The 21,029-nt window shown below is 40.2% G+C and overlaps 1 protein-coding gene across 2 annotated transcripts in view; it reads left to right on the forward strand.

Annotated features, from left to right (window-relative positions):
• The first annotated feature begins 2,176 nt into the window (after positions 1-2,176).
• Map3k1 (mitogen-activated protein kinase kinase kinase 1) overlaps positions 2,177-21,029 on the forward strand; it is a 76,767-nt gene continuing 57,914 nt past the window's right edge. The window contains exon 1 of one of the 2 annotated variants that reach the window (XM_046456274.2): positions 2,177-2,457. Coding sequence is in view for 1 of the 2 variants with exons in the window: in XM_046456273.2 (XP_046312229.1) it covers positions 3,376-3,860 (485 nt within the window). In the remaining variant the exon portion in view is untranslated. Of the gene's footprint in view, positions 2,458-3,356; positions 3,861-21,029 lie in introns of those variants that run through there. The other variant, XM_046456273.2, reaches the window with a different exon arrangement.

Consider the following 21,029-nt stretch of genomic DNA (forward strand, 5'->3'; position numbering starts at 1 on the left):
TACTCTTTTTGAGAGAGAGAGAATTTTAATATTTATTTTTTAGTTTTTGGCGGACACAACATCTTTGTTTGTGGTGCTGAGGATCGAACCTGGGCCGCACACATGCCAGGTGAGCGCGCTACCACTTGAGCCACATCCCCAGCCCTCAAGATTATACTCTTAAGTTTCTATGTCCACCTAAGGCAGATCTCACAAACATAGCTATGATATGAATATATTCACATACTGATGGATCTGAAATTCTGTGAGTCAGCCCAATAAATAACCACTAATAAAACTGTAGATGAGAATGTTTTGAATAAATGAAGAAAAACAAAAACATATCTCCCAGGAGGGGAAAAATTTCTTGCACATACATAGTAGATGCTTGATAAATATATAATGAATGAGGTACAAGCTGAAGTAATTCTGCCAGTGCATACATTTTTTTTTTCATTTTAATGCCTGTGATATTTATGTACAGCCAAAAAAATGTCAAATGTTTAACTGGATACTCCAAATGAACTTGACTTAGGAACTGAAGTGTGACTTAGGTGATTCCCAGAAGCACTGTGAGGGAGCAGTCATCTGTAAAGCACGGGTGTAAATTTACTGAAATTGCCATGGTGTATGGGAAATCACTGCAAAGTTTATATCTGGGTGAGAATAAAGAGCTTGGAAATGGTAATTGGAGTTTTTGGTCTAGAGGCAACCTTGTAAGAAAGATGTGTCCTTTATGTCATTAAAAAAATCAAATTAAGGCAATTAAGAGTCAACAGTAGCTTGGTATTTGACATATGCGTCTGTGCAGCGATATAAAGCAGGATTCAAGCAGCACCAAAACCATAGCAAAAGGTTTAATCATGCTTAAGACTCAGAAAGTTGGGCAGGAATCCATGCAAATACTCTTCAAAAAAAGACTTTCTAAGAATGGTGGAAGGAGACAGACTTCATTACCCTATGTACATGTATGATTACATGAACAATTTGACTCTGCATCGTGTACAGCCAGAGAAATGGAAACTTGTGCTCCATTTGTGTACAAAGAGTTGAAATGTATTCTGCTGTCATGTATAACTAATTAGAACAAGTAAAAAAAATTAAGAAGACTTTCTGTAAACATGCAAAATCAAGTTGATCCTTAGGTGAATTGTCTCTCTAAAGAATTCAGTGTGTCCATATGCAGATGCATATCAACACCCAGAATGTTTCCATAAAAGATTACAGGAAAAATCAATCAAAGCAACAGAATCTATGCGAATGACCAACATTTAGGTTTCTCAGTGATGCTGTGTAGTGGATGGAAACTATCATTGCTAGTTGATAATGTTGCGTTTGGTCCCCAGTTTCAATCATCCTACAGATAGAGGTAACCTCTTGCTGGAATCCCATTTTTACTCTGCTCCTTTGCTTAAACAAAATTGGTCAGAAGTTGGAACCATTTTCAAAGGTTAAATCTTACTTTTCTCACTTAATTATCTAAGTGAGAAAAAAATGTAAATAATTTTTGGATCTAAATAAAAAATGAGGAACGCTTATCCATTTCAGTTCAGGACTTGGTGGGTGGGGCAATCAGGGAAGACCTGGGAAATAGCTTCTGTTTGGTATGGATGATATGCTTGACTACCTTTAAAAAGCATATAATTATAATCTAAACGTAGAGCTAAAAAATTAACAGATTTATCTAAACTTTCAAAATTTGTATCCTTGGATGTAATGATTTAAAACTATCTTATGGCAGATGTCAGAGCAATATTCAAAACATTTAACTAATATGAAATCAGGACCCTTTTAAGAATCCCTCTATGTCACCTTCCTTTTCAGTTAACATTATGTCTGAGAAGGGGGCTTTCATTTAATCTATTTTCGAGAAGTCAAAATAATTATTTTGTAGATTGCTCAAGCTTTTGTCTAGATACATTATGATTGACAAAGATAGCTCTCCCCTTTCTCTATGTGAGAAACCCCTCCTGCCCCCTGTCTTAATTAATGTTTCATAAAATAAATCTAGAGACATTGCTCCCAGGTTCTGGGAGATTTCCCAACTTAGACCAAACGTGTAGAGGAAAAGAAGAGACGGGGGAAAATAAACGCGATACAGAAGGTCTACTCGGTTGAAAAAAAGTCAAAAATCATTAACATGTAAATGTTGCTTTCACTTCCCAAAGCACCTTCTCGCAGAGTCTCTCCTGGTCTGCAAGGGTTTCCAATGCCACGTTCGACAACCCGGGCATTTCAGGGGTGGGGACTTGCGGACTGGGGAACCCAGCCTATCACCTGACTGCCGGAAAGAAGGACGTGCAGACAGAAGCATCGGATTCGGGGAGGGCCAAGACTTGACGGAAGATGACATGAAAGCTCTTCCTGGCACAGCATTGGTTCTTACCCCAAACGTGCGCTCTGTGGTTCTGTATATGCCTGCCGAAGGAAAAAATAAAGATCTGCAGGGACCCCCGCTCCTCCCTGTCTCTCTAGCCGGTGGGTGTTTGTGCGGTGGCGGTGGTGGTGGTGCGCGCGGGGTGGTGGGGGTGGGGGTGCTGTCCCAAATCACAGTTTCAGGATGTGAAGTAAGGATGAGAAACCTTAAAGTTTTGCGATTTGTAGCACGAGGGGGTGGGGATGGGACAAAAGAGCTGGAATGCTTTCTTCAAAACTTTTTATTTACTTTTGGTCCGCAACAGCACGTCTGGTAAACGCTGGCTTTTGCTTTGCAACAAGCTACAATCCTGGGCGCCACCTGCGCGTCGGGCGCGGGCGGGCTAGGGGTGGAAGGCTGGTCGGCGCTGGGACCCCAGACATCCACTGCAAAGAGCAGTGCGAATGACAGACTGCAAACCTTCTGGCCTGCGTCCCCTTCAAGCACCATAAATACAAGTTCGAACTAATTATTTCGTTCAGAATCTGCAACTCCCGTTGGGCGCGCTTCATCGACCCCCCCCCACACACCCACACACACGCCCCCAAGCTGGGCCGAGATTGCAGCAAAGGGGAAGAGGCGCAAAGCTACCACCAAGCCCCAGCCTCTCGCCCGTGTGGCCGGGACTACCTGGGGGCGCAGCGGTTGCAGTGCGCCCATCCCATCCCAGAGCGCCGAGCGCGGGCTCTCGGAGCCCACCGTGCTCGCCCTTGTGGAATCGGGCGCACTGACCACTCCCTCCCTTCCACCTGCGCCCACCGCCTCCCCGGGCGCACCCTCCGCCTCCGCCTCGTCGCTGGCCGGCAACCGCGCGCCCGCCCGCGGGTCCTCCAGGCCGGCGCTGGCGGGCCGCGCTCACGCAGATAGCGCAGGCAGTCCTACGCCGGCGGCGCAGCGCCCGCCCGTCCGCCCGCCCCCTGCGCTCTCCCCGCCCCCTCCCTCCCTCGCAGGGGCCGAGCGAATGTAGCCCGCGAGAGAAAATGGCGGCGGCGGCGGGGAATCGCGCCTCGTCGTCTGGATTCCCGGGCGCCGGGGCGACGAGCCCCGAGTCAGGCGGCGGCGGAGGGGCTCTCAAGGCGAGCAGCGCTCCCGTGGCAGCCGCAGGGCTGCTGCGGGAGACCGGCAGCGGGGGCCGCGAGCGGGCTGACTGGCGGCGGCGGCAGCTGCGCAAAGTGCGGAGTGTGGAGCTGGACCAGCTGCCCGAGTCACCACTCTTCCTCACCGCCTCTCCGCCGTCCTCCTCCACTTCCCCGTCGCCGGAGCCCGCGGACGCGGCTGCGGGTGGAAGCAGTTTCCAGCCTGTGGCGGTGCCGCAGCTCCACGGACCCACGAGCCGCGGCGGCGGCGCCCACCCTCTGGAGCCAGCGGCCGCGCCGGACAGCGGCGCCCCGAACCCCGTGGGGGCCGAGCCCGGGGAAAAACCGGCGCCTGCCGCCGAGCCGCCTCCTGCAGCGGCCCCCGCCGGGTAAGCAAGCGCGGCCGGGGTGCGGCGGGTCCTGGGCGGGCGGAGGGCAATGAATGAATCCCGGGCACCGCGCACGGAGTCCCGGGGCTCGGCGTTGCGGGGCTCGGCACCACTCGCCTGGACCTGCGCCCACTGGCACCTCGGAGCCCTCCAGGGTCGGCCGGCGTCCGGGTCCCAGCCGGGGGACTGGACGAGGACGTGCCGGAGAGTTTGTTATTGTTTGCAGACATGTGACAGGCGTGCGAGCCGCGCTGCGGGGACCCGTTGGGGAAAGGTGTGGGGCCCCAGCTGGCTTTGTGGGTTTCCGGGGATCGGGGCTCCCCGAGGAGCACGGGCGTCCCGGGGCTGAACCAAGGGTGGGTACCAGCCCAGCGGCGGCGCCCCGGGCGGGTGTCCCCGAGGGACTGGGGAGCGAGGCCCGAGCTGCGCGGGCGGAGGTCGGAAAGGGGCGGGGTGGACTGGGAAGACCAAGGTCGGGTGGGGGGCACGGAGGGCCAAGAAGGCGGCAGGTCCCCGGCTGTGACAGGCAGAGCCCTTGGGCCCGTAGGAACTTGAGTGCCCGGGCAGGAACCGGGACCGGACCCGGGCGCAGGCGGCGCGCCTCGAGTACCGGCCGCGGGGGCTCCGGGTGTATCGCGGGGTAACGCCTGTCAAAGCGGCACCGGCTGACCGCTGCAGACTCGGCGGGGCTTGCGGTCTTCTAGGACGTGTGGTTTTTCGAACTGCGACCCCCAACAGCTCCTTGTGTTCTTGGGAATTCATACTGCATCACTAAGACTCCAGTGACTTCTGTTTGGAGTTTGAATTTGGCCTTTGAAGTTTGCATTTGGCGAAGTGGTGTAGGAGCCAGGACCGGATGTGTCAGCCATTCAGTTTCAAAGCGGTGGTGACTGCTCCCCGCAGCCCCTGCGGCGTGGCTGGGAACCGCAGCGCGGGTGCGGTGCTGCCTGCTTGGTGCAGCTGCACCGGCCGCCGCCGAATTCCAGGGGTCACGGTGCTGTGGGCTTCGGCTCAGATGGGTCTTATGGTGCACGTGAATTAGGAAATGTGTAAGGTAATTTGGCTCCTCGGCCTCACACTGTTTTGGCTATTGGAAATTTTTCTGTTAAAAGAAGTTCTTTTAAGTGTGACAGCTATAGTCTTTTTTTTTTTTTTTTTTTTTTTAAACAACTGATAGTAATTGCAAAAGCACAAAGTGTTGATGGGCGTTTAGAGTTGCTGGAAATATTTTCGTAATAGTCACTCGCTGCTCTATAGAATTCCCTGACATTTATTAAGGGAGTAAAGTGTGTCTACTGTGAGATGCGTCAGACAGTAGGTTTTGGTTAATTATTTAATATGCTTTGATTCTTTTTTGTGCACTTGTATGTTGGTTTAAAAACATGGTCCGTTTATTACTTGGAAGTCTTCCCCTACCAAAAAATAAATAAAATCTAAAAAATATGCTTAGCACTGTACCATGGCAATATTACAATGAAAGGAGATTTGTGACTGGTACAGTTTTCTGTATGCAGTGGTACACATAACTTAGTCTTACAAGAAGAAATGTTGCTCCACGGTGTCTTGTTTCTGTGCAGATCAGATTAAAACTCAATCAGAATAATTCTTAGAAGGCAATTGTTACTACATTTCGGATTTTTAAAAAAATTGACCCCAAATTTGAGAAATTAATTTTATTTATTTTTTGGATATAATAAATAATTTGTGAGATTCAAAGACTAAGTAATCCATGCTTAATTTTTGTTTCCTTTCTTTAAGGGGGGATTTAATTGCACAGTATATTAAATAATGGATTAGTAAGCATAATATTTTTTCAAACAAGTAATTTTATTAACCAGAATGCTCTTGGTTCATCCCAAATGTCATATGCAAAGATTTCATTTGTAATAAAATTTTGATCCCTATCTTTTGAAATGTAGTGATTATTTTTTTCAGTTTTCTTGACAGTGGGGTTGAAATTCATTTGAATCTATTGGTGTAAAAACTTAGATTATAGAGAAAAATACTTGTACTATAATATTTCCATGTGTTTTATTTATATTGTCAGATTATTTACCACTTAAAGTCTTAGAAAAAGCTGATTGTAAGCAGTACTATAAGATCTCAGTTGAATTGTGCATTTTCCTCTTTTTGACAGTAGTTATTCATACTTTCAAGAGGAAAATCTAAAACTGAAATTTTTAAATATTTTTGTTTCAACAGTAGTGGAGGTCTGAAGACTTCTCCTACAGAACTACTGAATTTTTTAAAAAGAGAGCTTTGTGATTTTTACTTAAGAATTTCCTTCAGTTTATAATTTTGGATGTAGAAATTGGAAGTATAGGAAATACATTTACAAATAATAAATTATATAAGAAATACCCATTAAAATCAAAGATTTTATGTCTATCCCTCTTCAGGGTAATAACTGAAATCAGTGAAAGTTTAGTGCCTGTAAGTGGCGCCCAAGGGTTTGGGATTTTTCCTTATATTACGGAATTAGGGGCTTTTTCTTCCTATTTACTGTCTTTGAAGAAAAATTACAGTGTTACTCTCCATTGAACAGGCTATTGTGAGTTTGGTAGATATAATTACTCCATCCTATTTTTGTAACTTAAAAAACCAAACTATCAATTTGCTGGCCCATGAAAGAACAAGATATGCTGTACTTGTTAGTGTTAGTTTTTGCTTAAAACTAAGAATATTTCATAGGCTGCTGTTATATCCTCATATAGCCCTCAGTTTCACTTCCTTTTAGAAGTTGTTGAAATGAAAATACAATTTAGTGACCTGTTACTAGAAAGGACATGTAAGAGTTAGCTAAAAATAAGTCTTTTTAAAAATTAAGTTGGTGATTTTTTTTTAATAAAATAATAGAAGTAGTCACATAAGATAATCTTGTATGATTTTGTGTTGTAGTTATAAATTGTGTCCAAATTCCATTTAAAATCAGGTAAAAAAATGGATTCTTCAAAGATTAACCTTATTAAATATAATTCTGGAAGAGAAATATCAGAGCTAGAATTGTTGCCAACTTTTGTTTTCTTTTCATATCTGATCTTGGCAAGAGTGACTGGTTAACCAACATTCCTTAATATATGATTTCCAATACACTATAATAACTCCATTTTGTTAGATAGGAAAAACAGGAAGTAACCCTGTTCATTGATATTCTTTCAAGTCTTCTGTAGCACCTCAAGCAAAATATGTTGCATGTTTTAGAAATGGTCACTGACTTGTCAACTTGAAGATTTCAAAATGTGGGAAGAAAGGAGTGTTCTTTTGGTTTCACCAAGAGCAAAAAAAAAACTAGCTACAGCTTGCCTAGGCTGAGTCTGCTAATCAGTCCTTGACACTGGCTATGTGCATTCCAAAGGAAGAAGTGATAGGGTGGCAAGTAGTGGGGAATGGATTTCCCCTAGTTATAATACGGGGCAGTCAGAAGTGCTCTGAGTTAGAAAGCACTACTTTTGCATTCTGTATCCCACTCATTTTCTTGGGTTGAGGGATATCTCTTGGTATGGAACGCAGTGGAAAAATATGGCCTGGAAAAGCAGTTGTCTTCAGAGTCTGCTTAAGAACTCCATCATGTGAATTATACCTCTAGCCATGGAATGCTTTGCTTGTATAAGATATACCATGTATATTCCTTAGACTTAGTTATTTCCTTAGTTCTGGCCTCCTCTTTTAATTTTAAGTCTAAAGTGAGAGCTACTTTAAAAAGTAAATGGGAGCTGGAAGTGAGGCTCATCAGCAAGGCCCTGGGTTGGATCTCCAGCATCCTTCTCAAAAGTTAAGTAATTGCACAGAATATTAATATGATGAAGTGTGCAGTATTAGGAATAAGCCAAAGTTGTCTTTAAGAAATAATTTTAAAACATTTTATTTTTTTTTTAATTGAAGCACAAGAACATTTTAATCATGAAAGAAATCAGAACCAGAATTAAAAGGTTTATTGCAATGCAGTGAGATTAGTCAGGTACTCTTAAAATTACAAAAATATCAGGATTGTACCTGTGGCTTTTAACATGTTAATTGAGCATATAGATAGGTGTAGATAGCTTTTATATATCACTTTCCTTGTCTTTTATGTTGGGTAAGATACACACACACACACTTTTTTTTCTTATTTAATCATCTTATTTAATCTTATATAATCATCACTATAGCCCTCTAAGGCATTGTAATTTCTCTTTTCAGGAGGTTGAAACTCATTGGGGATGGTAAAACTCCATGATCATACAACTAGAAGTCAGAGCTAGGATGCAACCCCAAGTCAGTCTGACTCTGTAGTCCATTGCTTTTCATTACTATGTGCTTCTTCCGTCTTCTTTTTCAAATTAACTGAAGGTTTTAAGAAGACAGTTGTTTTGCAGGAGTTCTGATAGACCACTAGCTTGGTCTCTACTCAGTGCTGCATTCATCTGCTAATACTTACATGATGCACATCTTTCTTAAACCTGCCTTGTACACCTAATACAAGTAAGTAATATTCAGGATCCTCCAACATGCTAGGAAAAGAGGATAAATGATTAGTGTCAGTGTTTCTTAGATTTATTGGTTTTTGCTATATTAAATTATATGTGAAAGGAAATAAAGAATATGGACTGTCATTCATTCATCTTGATAACCACACAGGGTGAGAGACTTCCAGTATTGCTGGATCCTGCCTCTTTGTTACTGTATGAGATTTCATTCATTCAACCTTTATGAACCTTTGCAGATAATTGATAGTAGAGGAGAGGGTCAGCAGTACATAGCCTCTGTTTTGTTTAGTAGATGAGGATATGGAGGGGCACCCAGATTAAATATTTGTGCTCTGAGTCTCATCTACAACATCCCATACCATATTCCTGTGGCCAACCAGTGTTACCGTCTTAATTTTCTGAGGAATGAATTGGCCTTAGTAGTTGTGAGGGGTAGGTTTGTCTTATCTTTTGCTTATACATTCAGCCTGCTAGTTTTTGCCCGTTTTCTTTTGGTGTTCCCCCCCCCCCCTCCTTAGGACAGAGATGCTTTAGTTTAGGATCACAGAAATGGAAAAAGAAATCTAGATACAGATTAGTTTCAAACTATTTTTCTACCTACTCTTAAGAGTAATATAGATGGAGCTGCAAGTCCAGACATGATATTTTTTTTCTTTTGCAAGAGAAAATTAAAATGAGGGCATGAGGAACAAGAAATTCAGTGTCTGCCAACATTGGTTTTAAAATTCAGTCAATAATAAACAGCAACTCTGCTCATTAAAAAAAACTACGTAGGGAAATGTAAAATATGCTCTAGGGCATAAGATGATCAAGAAGATATCCTTGTGTTCATCTGCCTATGGCATGTCACTGTTGATGTAGGTATGTTTGGTATGGAAGGGAGTTCTATATTATTAGTGACTGACTCCTTTGCAATGCCAGGCTGGTTAGTTTGATGTAATAGATTGAGATGTAGAATGGTAAGGAGAATCATTAAGACCCACTAAGTATATATTTCTGAAAGTACACTTCTGTCACCTGGGATTTATTAATGTGGCCATTAAACCTCTTAAAGAGGAAGTTCTTGGAGTTACATGGTACAACACACACATTTCTATCATTAGTGTATTAACTAAGTTTATCACATGCAAGCAGGATGATGATGGGTATATATGGAATGAGGAGAGTGTGGATACTGGGCTTTGTGTGGATGCACTGTTCTTGACAAGTAGATGTTATCATTACTTTTCTGTGTTGCCTAAATAATCATTTAACTGATATGTTATCAAATAATCTTCAAACTGGTCTTACAGCATTCTGAATACCAAATATCAGTTGTTAACAGACTAGGAATTCTATCTTACTTTTTGTATCATCTCCCAGCATGAGTTTTTATGTTTTATACATTGCTTAATATTTAGTTGCAGTAATTGATATTTAATAAGCAGTCATCGATCATTATGACCAATTCAATATAATATAAAATTTAAATAATTAGTGTACTTCAATGACTTAAGTATAGTTATAAAAAATTGGAGCCACGTTCAAGCTGTCAAATAATTGATAAAATTGAGTTCCTCTGTTTGAAACAGTGTTACTTATGTTAATGAGTAAGCCCTCCTGATTTTCTTCTTAACCTTGGCAGTTCTTCCTTGGTGGCCGTCTTCATCCCCTGGAACATTAATGCTAAAAGACCCTTAGGGTGTTCCTAGGCCTTTCATTCTGTGTCCTCCATACCAACTGAGATTCATTAATGCCCTTTGATCGGTTATTGGCCATTCACAAGTGATTTCAGAGGTTATTTTCCCAGTTACGATCTCTCTGAAACTTAAGATCTACACTTAACTATCTGCATGATACTCTGCACTCGTATGTCCAAGTCCAGATTCACAGTCTTCACTAAACCTTTTGCTAACATGCTCTCTGTTCATTAAATGGCAGAATTAGAATCTAGGAGTCATCCTTGACCCTCATGCTCCCCTTCTTAGGTGCTGGTGATTTGAGCTGCCATCACATCCCAGTCTCAGCATCCATTATCTAGTTTGGACTGATGTCACAACCCCCCTCACACACTGCTACATTATAGCCCTTTTCCCTCCCAGTCTGCTCTCTGGATTATGTGGCTAGAGATTAATCAGATCTTAACTTACTCCCTCCAGAAAAGTGAAATGAATTCAATTGAATTTTAAAACTTTTCAAATGCTTTCCATTTGGATAAAGACAAAATGAATCCTTAACTCGCCTTACCAGGACTCTTATCTGCCTTTCCAGGTCTGGATCCATCTGACACATGCCCTTGTTCTCCCCAGACCTGACTGCTTTCATTTCCTCAAGTTTAGCATACTGCCTCCTGCCACAGGTCCTTTGCATGCCCCCTCTGCCAGCAACTCTCTTCCCATTCCCCATGTCAGCTCTTCTTTGTTAAGACATTAGCCCATTCACAGATTACCTAGTCTGGCTTTGTGGTACAGCATCCCTACTGTCAATATTGAGATTTATACTTTATTTTCTCAACCGGCTGAACAACCTTCTTCCCCAGAAGATGGCAAGACCTGAGTGTACAGGGCCTTTGACTGGTTAGGGACTCAACACCTAGCAAAATGCCTGCTACAAGATGAATATTTGGTAAATATTTATTGAATAAAAGGAGAAAGATAATGCCATAGTGTGCCCAAACTAGTGGGGTCATCTGTTCTTCCTTTTTGGTCAGACGTAGTTTAGGACCTAGCTAAGAAGAGGTTAAAACGCAAAATCTTAGACTATTGGTGTTTCCAAATTATTGGTTTGTGATAGACTCATTGGGAGATACCCCGACTTGTAGATATGCCTGGTACCTCAAGCCTCAAGGAAGCTAAATAAGGTTTACAGCAAATAGCTATATGTATGATAATTTTATAAGTTAGAAGCATGTGCTATGCATATGTAATTCTCCTATACTTTCTAGGGATTCAAGAATGTTTTTCCAGGAATAACATTGTGCATAAAAATGTTATGCATTGACATAACTGTTTGTTTTTCCAGGTTCTCAGAAAGTAACCTAAAGTTAAATACCACTTTTAGGATTCTTGTCTTGAAAACTCTAATCTCATCCAGAATTGACTAATTTGATAAGTCAGCCTCAGATAATAAAAGTTCACATTTGCATTAAAGAAAAGATTTATTAGACAACTACTATACAGTGTTTCAGGAGCTAAGAACCCGTGTAACAGAAAACTTAGTAGTGGTAACTAAACCCAGCAGCATCCCTTATCTAGAACACAGTTTAGCACTAAGGGGAAAAAAAAATGTCTCTGAGCAGCCAAAGGTTCTGAAACAAAATCTGTGCTTTGAAGTCCTTTGATTTTACACTCAGAAGAGTGTCCAGGACATTTGCTGGCTGTTGACACTTATCTAAGATGTTGTCCTTGCAGTTTTGTTCATTTGGTGTTCCTAACACACAACTTTTAACAGCAGGAGGGATGGCAGTGTGAGCTGAGCCAGAGGCAGGCAGGTTACCTTATGGCAGCAGGGTTGGCTGACCTCACAGACACAGGGGAGGAAGGCAGAAGAGGATTTTAAAACAGTGCATTCGGGGGCCACCTGGTGTTGGGACAGCTAGGTCCACCTGGATAGCCTCTAAAATTATATATTATTAAATCATAGCACTCACTATTCAACATTACTTTTTGAAATAACTTTCCTAACTTGTAAAATAAGTGTGATCAAGACTACATGATTATTTTTATTTGTCAGAGCTACTGTAGCTCATTATTAAAAAGTTATCTTGTTTCTATAGTCTCAGTGAATTAAAGTTGAAAAGTTATAATTTATTTCTATTAAGGAAAACGATCCTTGAAGTGGTAAACCTCTAAATTATCTGAGTTGTAGTTCTGCGGCCCTGATATACTAAATTAAGAGGCATACTTTAGAATTACATAAAATTAGGTGCTGCTTATTAGAAATGTCTTGTGGATTATCTGTATGGAAAACTTCTTTGCTTTATTTGTTGGCCTATGTCATTTTATACCCTACAAGTTATTTGAAATACTTAATAAGTATTAAGACACACCAATGTATTCTGACCTTTTTCCTAGTTAGATTTCGAGGAGTAAGGTTCCAACTCTGTAGCATTGACCAAATTATATAATTACTGGTAGCTTTTTCATTGAAATGAGATGGTTTCACAAACATTCTTAATGTCTACATGTTCTAAAATGATATTTGTATCATCAAACAGCACTTCATAGTTTCTTGCTTTTTCCCCCCTAAAATATCTTAATTGGCTATAGCTATTATCAATTTCCTGAACTTCCATTAATGCTCTTAATTTATTTTTATTGAACCTTAGATTTGAAAAAGGTGCAACAGATTGATGTAAATATCAATACCCCTGAAAACATTTTTACAATTTTAATCTGAATTTATTTTGAATTTTGTAAGTACATTTTATGCATTCTGGTACAAAGCATCTTCAAACCATTATACTGTATTATAACAAGATTATGATGTTATATCTGGCATCTCAAGGCCTTGATGGTATTTAAAATTTATAGAATTTAATTTCAATAACATCATTGAACAGTTCTTTTGAAAACAATGGAACAATTTTTTAAAAAATGATGTCTTCATTATTTAATAAATAGAACCATACTATGTGTATTACTGTACAGTGTGCTTTTTTTCTTAACAGTATGTTGTAAGTTATCTTTCTGAACAGAGAGCTGTCAATTAAAGGACTGTGTAGTATTTCATCAACAATATCTCAATTAGCCAGTTTCCTGTTTTTAGACATTTATATTATTTGCTTTTAGGTTCTTATGTTAAGCTTTAGTGACTTCTTTTATATGTAATATTTATATAGTTGGGCCTTTTGTTCTGGACAATAAATATTCAGAAATGGAATTCTGAAACAGGGGTGTGCATATTTAAAATTTTGATACTATAACCAGTTTGCCTTGTAAAACATTGTGCTAGTTTACATTTACCTCATAGTGCATGAGAATGCCCATTGCCCAACATTCTTGCCAATATTGTGTATTATTGGTCTTCTATTTTTGCCAATCTGGTGAATGAAAGATGGCTTCTCACATTTCTTAGCTTTTCGTGGTCACTGTATATTTTGTACTTATTTACAATTTCATGCTTCTTTTGAGTACTTCTTTCTTTCTTTCTTTTTTATATATATTTTTTGTTGTTGTAGATGGACACAATACCTTTATTTCATTTACTTATTTTTATGTGGTACTGAGGATTGAACCCAGTGCCTCACACATACTAGGCAAGCACTCTGCCACTGAGTTACAACCTCAGCCTCTTTCTTTTCTTTTTCTTTTTCTTTCTTTTCTTTTCTTCTTTTGTTGTTGTTGGTACTAAGGATTGAACTCAGAGGTTCTTTACTACTGAGCCACATCTATAGCCATTTATTTATTTATGTATTTGAAACTGGACCTCACTTACTTTCTGAGGAAGGCCTCAAACTTGTGGTTCTCCTGCCTCAGCCTCCCAAGTCACTGGGATTGCAAGTATGCACCACTGTGCCTGGCATTTATTTTCTTTAAAACGTGGAAGAGAATTGGTATTTTTCTTATTGATTTGTAAGCACTCTTTGTGTATTGTAATATTAGCCCTGACATTTGTTGCAGCTGTTTTCCTCTATTTTTATGTTATGACTTTGATTATTATTATTTGTCCATTAAGAAGCTTTAATTTTTTTTTCAAATTCCAGTTGTTTTTCTTTGATAACTTCTGTTTAAAGCACATCGAATGCCTTTCAGAGAGGCAGTGCTGTGTAGTAAGAGTATAAGCACCTGAATGCTAGTCAGTTTCACTCCTATCAAGCATTGTAACTGACCAGTTTCTTATACAAGTATTAACTTGTGACTATTAGCTATATAATTATTAGCTATTATTATTCCCTATTGTAAAATTTCTAATAGTATTTTTATGAGTTAAAATACTTTAATCTCATATCCATCTGAAGCTTAAGGGTTGATTTTAGGGATCTAACTTTATTTTCTTCAAATGATTGATTGGCCAGGTGTCTCAACACTGTTTATTGAGTTAAAAAAAAAAATTCCCTTTATCATGTAGTAAAATTTTTGCATACTTGGAAATTCTCAAACACATGTATTTCAGACCTTTTTTTGCTCTAAAAGTCTATATTCTTAAATAACAAAATTTCAAGTTTTATAGAAAGAGTAAAAGAAAGCCAGTCATTCACCAGAAAGGAAAGGGTCTATCAGAAGATTATCAGTTATATCTTTGCTGACTCATCCTTATTAATATTTTGGTCCCTAAAATATGTTTGCCTTCAATGATAGAACTGTATGACCAACTGTCATCTGCATAGTTCCTCCTAGGAGGGACAGCTCTGCCAGGCACTTTAGCTATTGTGTATGCATACTGAACCCCAGTCCTCCCAGCCTCTCCATCCTTGTAGTCAGAGCTTCTTGTCCTTTTGGTGGGTGAACACTGCCGCCATCTCCCTGGTTGGTCTGCTGTTAGTCCCCTGACTCCTTCCTCTCACCCTGTACTCAGTCACCCATTCTGTCTCACTTCTCTCTAACCCTACGTCAACCCACTTTTCTCTACATCCATGGCTGCTCACCCAGGGTCTGGACAGTCAGCCTTTTCTTCATCCTCAGGATGAATTTGAGACTTAGAAGTCCCTGGGGGTAGGCCTTTCCCACTCCTCGGCACCTCCTTCCAGGTCACCCTCTCCTGTCATTCCATACTGCTCATGTTTGTGTCCCCCAGCTGGCCTTGCTTCCCTCACAGGGTGCCGAATGCTCCTTCCCTTATCCAGTGTACTCATTCTGCCTCCTCTGTGAGATATTGGTTTTTGTTTATTTGTTTTTTCCCGTTTGCAATAAATTATTGGCATCTTACTAAAAGCAAAGGTGGCTATTGGTAGAAATCAGCACTATACTGTGAGTGAATTCTGCCGAACTCTACCGTTTCTCAATATTTGAGTTAGAGTTGACACCTGTTAAACATTTACTTTTTCCTTTATCATCATAGATGTAGTCATGACTTTCTGAGCAATAGTATTTTCAAAGAGGTGTATATAAAGCACATAGTATTGTAAAATGAATCAAAATTTCCTATTAATTTGTATTAAAATTTCAAAGGAGAAGTCTCGGGGGAAAAAAAATGTTGATGCTTAGCAAAGGTTGTCCTCTAGAATAATCCAAGGCCTTCACAGGTCAAACAACAGATAAGCTCAAATGCTTGAAGCAGAGAGCTTTACTAGGGCATGGGCATGTCCATCACAAGATTTATATCAGCTGCTGGACCTCTGTAGGCAAAGGTCCCAGCAAGCTGATGGATTATAGGTAAGCAAGCATGTCATGTGAGGCCCGTAGAATCCCCTTTGGTCTAGTCTTTGGGTGTTTCTAGAAAAATAAAAGGGCAAAGTAGTAAGCATGCCAGAGTGAGTGCCCATCATCAATGCTGCCACCAGTCCTGATGAGGGGGCACATATGCCAAGGAAACTTAGTGAATGCTGTGCAATGCTGGGACCCAGTGGGGAGGAAGTCTCCACCTGCTGTCACTTGACCTACAGGGGAGTTTACCTGATGACAAGGGTGGTTCTGGCCTTAGTCAGCTGAGTATGGGGGAGATGCTGGGATATTTGAGGTGGTGTGCCTAGTCCTAAAGAATGCAGAGGAGTGAAATAGGCAAAAGGAGCTTACAGGGGGTTTCCTGGCTTGGGGCTAGGTGGAAACCCCACAGGCCCAGAAATTAGTTGTAGGACCATATTCAGGGTGGCAAGTATAGTTCAGGTAACCCCATCTGGGTGGAGACAGGGTGCAGACAGGGCCCAAAGACCAAGATGGGGACAAGAGTCAGGGCTTTAGCCAAATAGAACCAGGCAGAGCTCTCTGCCTTATTATTGTTCTGTTTTCCAATCGTTAGATCTCAATGCTTAGGACAAAATAAAAAGCCTTTGTAGCTGGACAGGTAACCACAGTGCACTAGGAAGTGGGTCAGGAGGCCCAAAAGAGGAGTTGCACCAGACCTAGACAAGAACAGTCTAAAGTCATACTTCTGGGAGCTGTGGCTCTTCTACTCCAAGCTGTTCCCTGTGATTTCCAAGATTTTCAGATTAGGAAATGTTCTCGTGCACAATGAATTTCATCTACTCTTCTGAATGTGGTTTTAGAACTGCGCATTTTCATTTCATATAGTACTATGTGGAGATTCAGAAGGTCAGCCTGAGGAGTCTGACTTATTAGGTACTTACTGACACTGGATTCTGGGAAAGTCACTTCATTTCTTTGAATCTGAAATTTCTCATCTCTAAAATGGGGTTAGTGGTGGTAATTAGCTGATATAATGAAACATGGTTCTTTTTATAAGTTTTTTATTAATGTGTATTCATTGTACATGTTAATGGGATTCAGTATTTCTTTTCATATATATACGTAGTGACTGTGAAGACACGCTACAGTACTTTGACTATACCAGAGAGGATGAGGGTGCTCAAGGTTACCTTGCTAGTCACTATTAGTGTAGCAAAGGCAGGTTGTATAGGTTGTGCATCTTCTTTAAAGCAATTATTTTTTCCCTATCATTTTGAAAGAATTTACTAAGAAAAACATGGAAAACTGAAACATTTAAAATTCTGTGATAGGGGTAAAGCATCTCACCAGTAGTGGATAGATCAGGGTTCTCATTACTTTGTGACCTAAGGCAGGTCTCCTGGGTTTTGTTTTCTTATCTCTGAAAATAAATAGATTGGCTTACATAATCTTAGTTCCCTTCAAGTTCTTGTAACTTTCCAAAAATTTAATTTAAAATTATTTCTTATGATTAAATTTATCTGTAATTATTGAAACAACAGATAGTTCTTTGAACTTATCAACTCTTGGGATTTAAACCTGGGTACCAGCAACCATGAAAAGATATACAAATGAAAAGCATTGAAGGCTCAGAAAAATAGAAAACATATATATTAAATGACATTAAATAAAACAAAAAAAATAACTATGCTGGAAGAATATTATTTTGCAAAGTGAGAAAATAAATTAGGGCAAAGCAGTAGCATGTTTGTGTTTAGAAGATATTAATTACCAAGTTGGGGGGGCAGTTTTGAAAATCTACTTTTTGGTAAATTTACTGTTACAAGCTAATTTTTTTATCTCACAGTTTTAATTACAGAAAGAAAGGATATTCATCAGGTATACTCTGTAACAAGCAAAACAGTCCTTTGTTTCCTGTGTTTATAAAGGTCTCTTCATAAATGTGTGTGTGTGTGTCTCTCTCTCTCTGTATGTGTATGTATATATATATATATACACACACACACACACACACACACTTTTTTAAACCTTTAAAATGCATTATTCAGTGATACTTTGTTTCATTGTTTCCTCATTGTGAAGGCTCAGAAAAATAGAAAATATATATTTCAAATGACATTAAGTTAAAAAAATATGCTGGAAGAATATTATCTTAGATTTAATTATATTTGGGGGCCCTTTTCACAAATTTGGACAGAGTTGGCAGTTACTGGAAATTACAAATTTCACTATGGATCATTTTATTTTTGTGGTACTGAGGATTGAATCTAGGGGCACTCTCTTACTGAGCTATACTCCCCGCCCTTTTTTAAAAATTTTGAGACAGAGTCTCACTAAATTACCCAAACTGGCCTCGAACTTATGATCCTCCTGCCTGCGGCTACTGAGTAGCTGAGATTATAGGCATGCACCACCAAACCCTACTTTAATTTTCTTTTTAATCTAATAACTTTAGTTTTGAGTTCTAGAAAATTATGACTTTCAAGTAGATTGAGTAGAATAAGACCCTTTGACTGGTTTAATCATTGTGATTGTACCAGCTTGAAACATTTCCTCACACATCTTCTTGCCCAGTGCTCTTCTTCATACACAGAACTGTAGCTGCTCATAATTCATTGCTAAACGCAGGGACATCAGCAGTAATTACTTTTTGTCTTAGATTCCTGGTAGAGAAGAATACTTAACCCTTGCTGCTTCTGTCACAACCCATGGCAGCAGTTCCCTAGTTTTTAGTGTTTGAAACTGTTATTCAGGTATTTATTTGGGGCACTTACCACTTACTATACCAGCTCATGGATTCCAGATAAGGCTGGGATAAGGAATAGAGCAGTCTTTGATGTCAGTTGCTTTAGCAACATTCTCAATTCTGTTGTTACTGGTCCTGTTAATTGGCTATAGGTGTTGTCACCAATAGTTAAAGACTGTCATCTGCACAGTGCAAACTGAAATTATTCTGCAGTTTTTAAGTGGATAGTAGAACATTCCCTCCACTGCAAGAGGATTTGCTAGGAGAGTTTTAAATAGTGCCCAAGACACATGAGAACAAAGCCTTCCCTTTTTGGGCTCAGGTCCAGAAAGGCAGTTTGGGCATCAAAGAGAAAAGGTTATGCTTAAGAACTTGCTTTCTCTTCTCCTTCTTACTTCCTGGGCCAAGTTTTTTTTTTGATAAGATATAAAACCATTAGTGTCTGAAGTCAGCTTATCTCTGAATCCAGCCACTTGCTAAGAAGTATGTTCAGAATTTCTTTGTGCAATATAATCTGTATTCTTGTTCAGGGGTCTCCAGAATAAAGAATGTCAGAGATTTTAATTTCTAAAAACAAGTTAATAGAAAATTCTCATCTAAGTAGAGATTATGTTTGTCCACACTTGACCCAAAATGAAGTTTTGTGATTTTTTGTTGTTGTTGTTTATTTTGGCAGATTTTCTGTTTCGTGTTTCTTCTTCTTTCAGCACATACACATATAACATTTGCACACCCCCCCCCAACACACACACTATACATGCACAAGTTTTGCTAAAGAATTTCCTTTTCACTCCTTCCTGCCATGCTGTTCTGAGTGATTTCTGAGTGATGCTATTGCAGGATCTGTGAGCTATTCTCGCTGAATTCTTTCCTACAATAAGGGTTTTGGAGTGCCAGTGCACCCAGTCTGCCTGTGTTTCCTCAGTGCATTGTTAAAAATAAACCTTGTTTTATAAGTCACTTATGGAGCACTGATAGGGTCTGCATTTGTAATCAAATGTTACCTATCTGTTTGGAATTACCTATACTGTACTTTTACTCCTAAGCAGTTCTTATGCTGTTGGGTCATTTCTACCCCAACTATTTCATTTTGTATATATTTAGAGCACATGAGCTACATTTTTTATTAGCCAGAGAGTTTTGAAACCAGTCATACAAAAAAATAAAAAATAGCCATAAAAGGTAGGTAATTTGAAGCTGTCATTTATTGATATTTTAATGTCTAATCTGGGATTGATTTTTTTTAATGTTCTAGGGGAGAGTACATTAAAAAGACATTGATAAAAAGCATTGATAACAGCACTTATATGCTTTGTAAAAAGTTTCTGATTAATGAATGTAGTGTACTTAAAATGTTGATTCATTCTTTTCTCTAGGCTTAGGCAGTCACATGTGTCAAATCTTTTAAAATAATATTTTTTTCTTTAAAATATTATAATGTGTTGGAAATTTAATTATTTTGGCATTGCAGCTCTGTCTTCCAGGTTTGTTCCTATGAAAATTACGTATTTTTTTTAGGATCAGGTGTGTACATTTGACTATAATCACTGCAGAGGCCTGACAGGCATCATTGGTTCCTGCACTGTCACATGATTCCCATGTGGGTCAGTAAGGGTGACAGTACTGTCTGTGCTCTTAGCTATGTGGTTTCATGTTCTCTCCCATGGCCCAGTAACATTTTGGAGTCTTTTAACTCTGGGAAGTGAAAGCCTCACTAGTTTTCACACTGGGGTCCTCAGCAACAGAGGGAAGTGCTACTTACTGTAATGTATTGCAGCCAAGGCCAGGTGGACTCCCAGGCGTGGATAGTTGAGATGCTTCCAATGATTGTTCTTCCTGAACAAGACTTGCTCAAAAGGATATTGAGCTATTCTCCTCACGGGAGCAGAGAAGCAGCCAACTTTTTGAGGAAACCTGAGCAGGAACAAGACAGAGAACAGAAAGTAGGGAAGGGCAGGCAAGTAGGGAAGGTTTTGTAGTTGACTCACTCTGGAGCCAGTAAACTACAAAATCCAGTCAGGCCTCTTCCTGGGATGGGTAGACTCTGAGAGAACATGAAGAACCATAAAAGATCTAGCTCTGAATTTTTTTACCCCTTGACTTTTTTTTTTTTTTAATTTTTTATTGTGGGTTGTTCAAAACATTACAAATTTCTTGACATATCATATTCCACACTTTGATTCAAGTGGGTTATGAACTCCCACCTTCACCCCATACACAGATTGCAGAATCACATCAGTTACACATCCGTTGATTTACATATTGCCATACTAGTGTCTGTTGTGCTCCGCTGCCTTTCCCATCCTCCCCCCTCCCCCCTCCCCACCTCTCCCCTCCCCTCCCCTCCTCTCTCTCTACCCCCTCCACTGTATAACCCTGAGGGTCTCCTTCCATTACCATGCAATTTCCCTTCTCTCTCCCTTTCCCTCCCACCTCTCATCCCTGTTAAATGTTAATCTTCTTCTCCTGCTCTTCGTCCCTACTCTGATCTTAGTTACTCTCCTTATATCAAAGAAGACATTTGGCATTTGTTTTTTAGGGATTGGCTAGCTTCACTTAGCATAATCTGCTCTAATGCCATCCATTTCCCTGTAAATTCTATGATTTTGTCATTTTTTAATGCAGAGTAATACTCCATTGTGTATAAATGCCACATTTTTTTTATCCATTCGTCTATTGAAGGGCATCTAGGTTG

This window comes from Marmota monax, unplaced genomic scaffold (assembly GCF_021218885.2).
Source record: "Marmota monax isolate L192 unplaced genomic scaffold, Marmota_monax_Labrador192_F-V1.1 WCK01_AAM20220418_F8-fsc00037, whole genome shotgun sequence".
NCBI lineage: Eukaryota > Metazoa > Chordata > Mammalia > Rodentia > Sciuridae > Marmota > Marmota monax.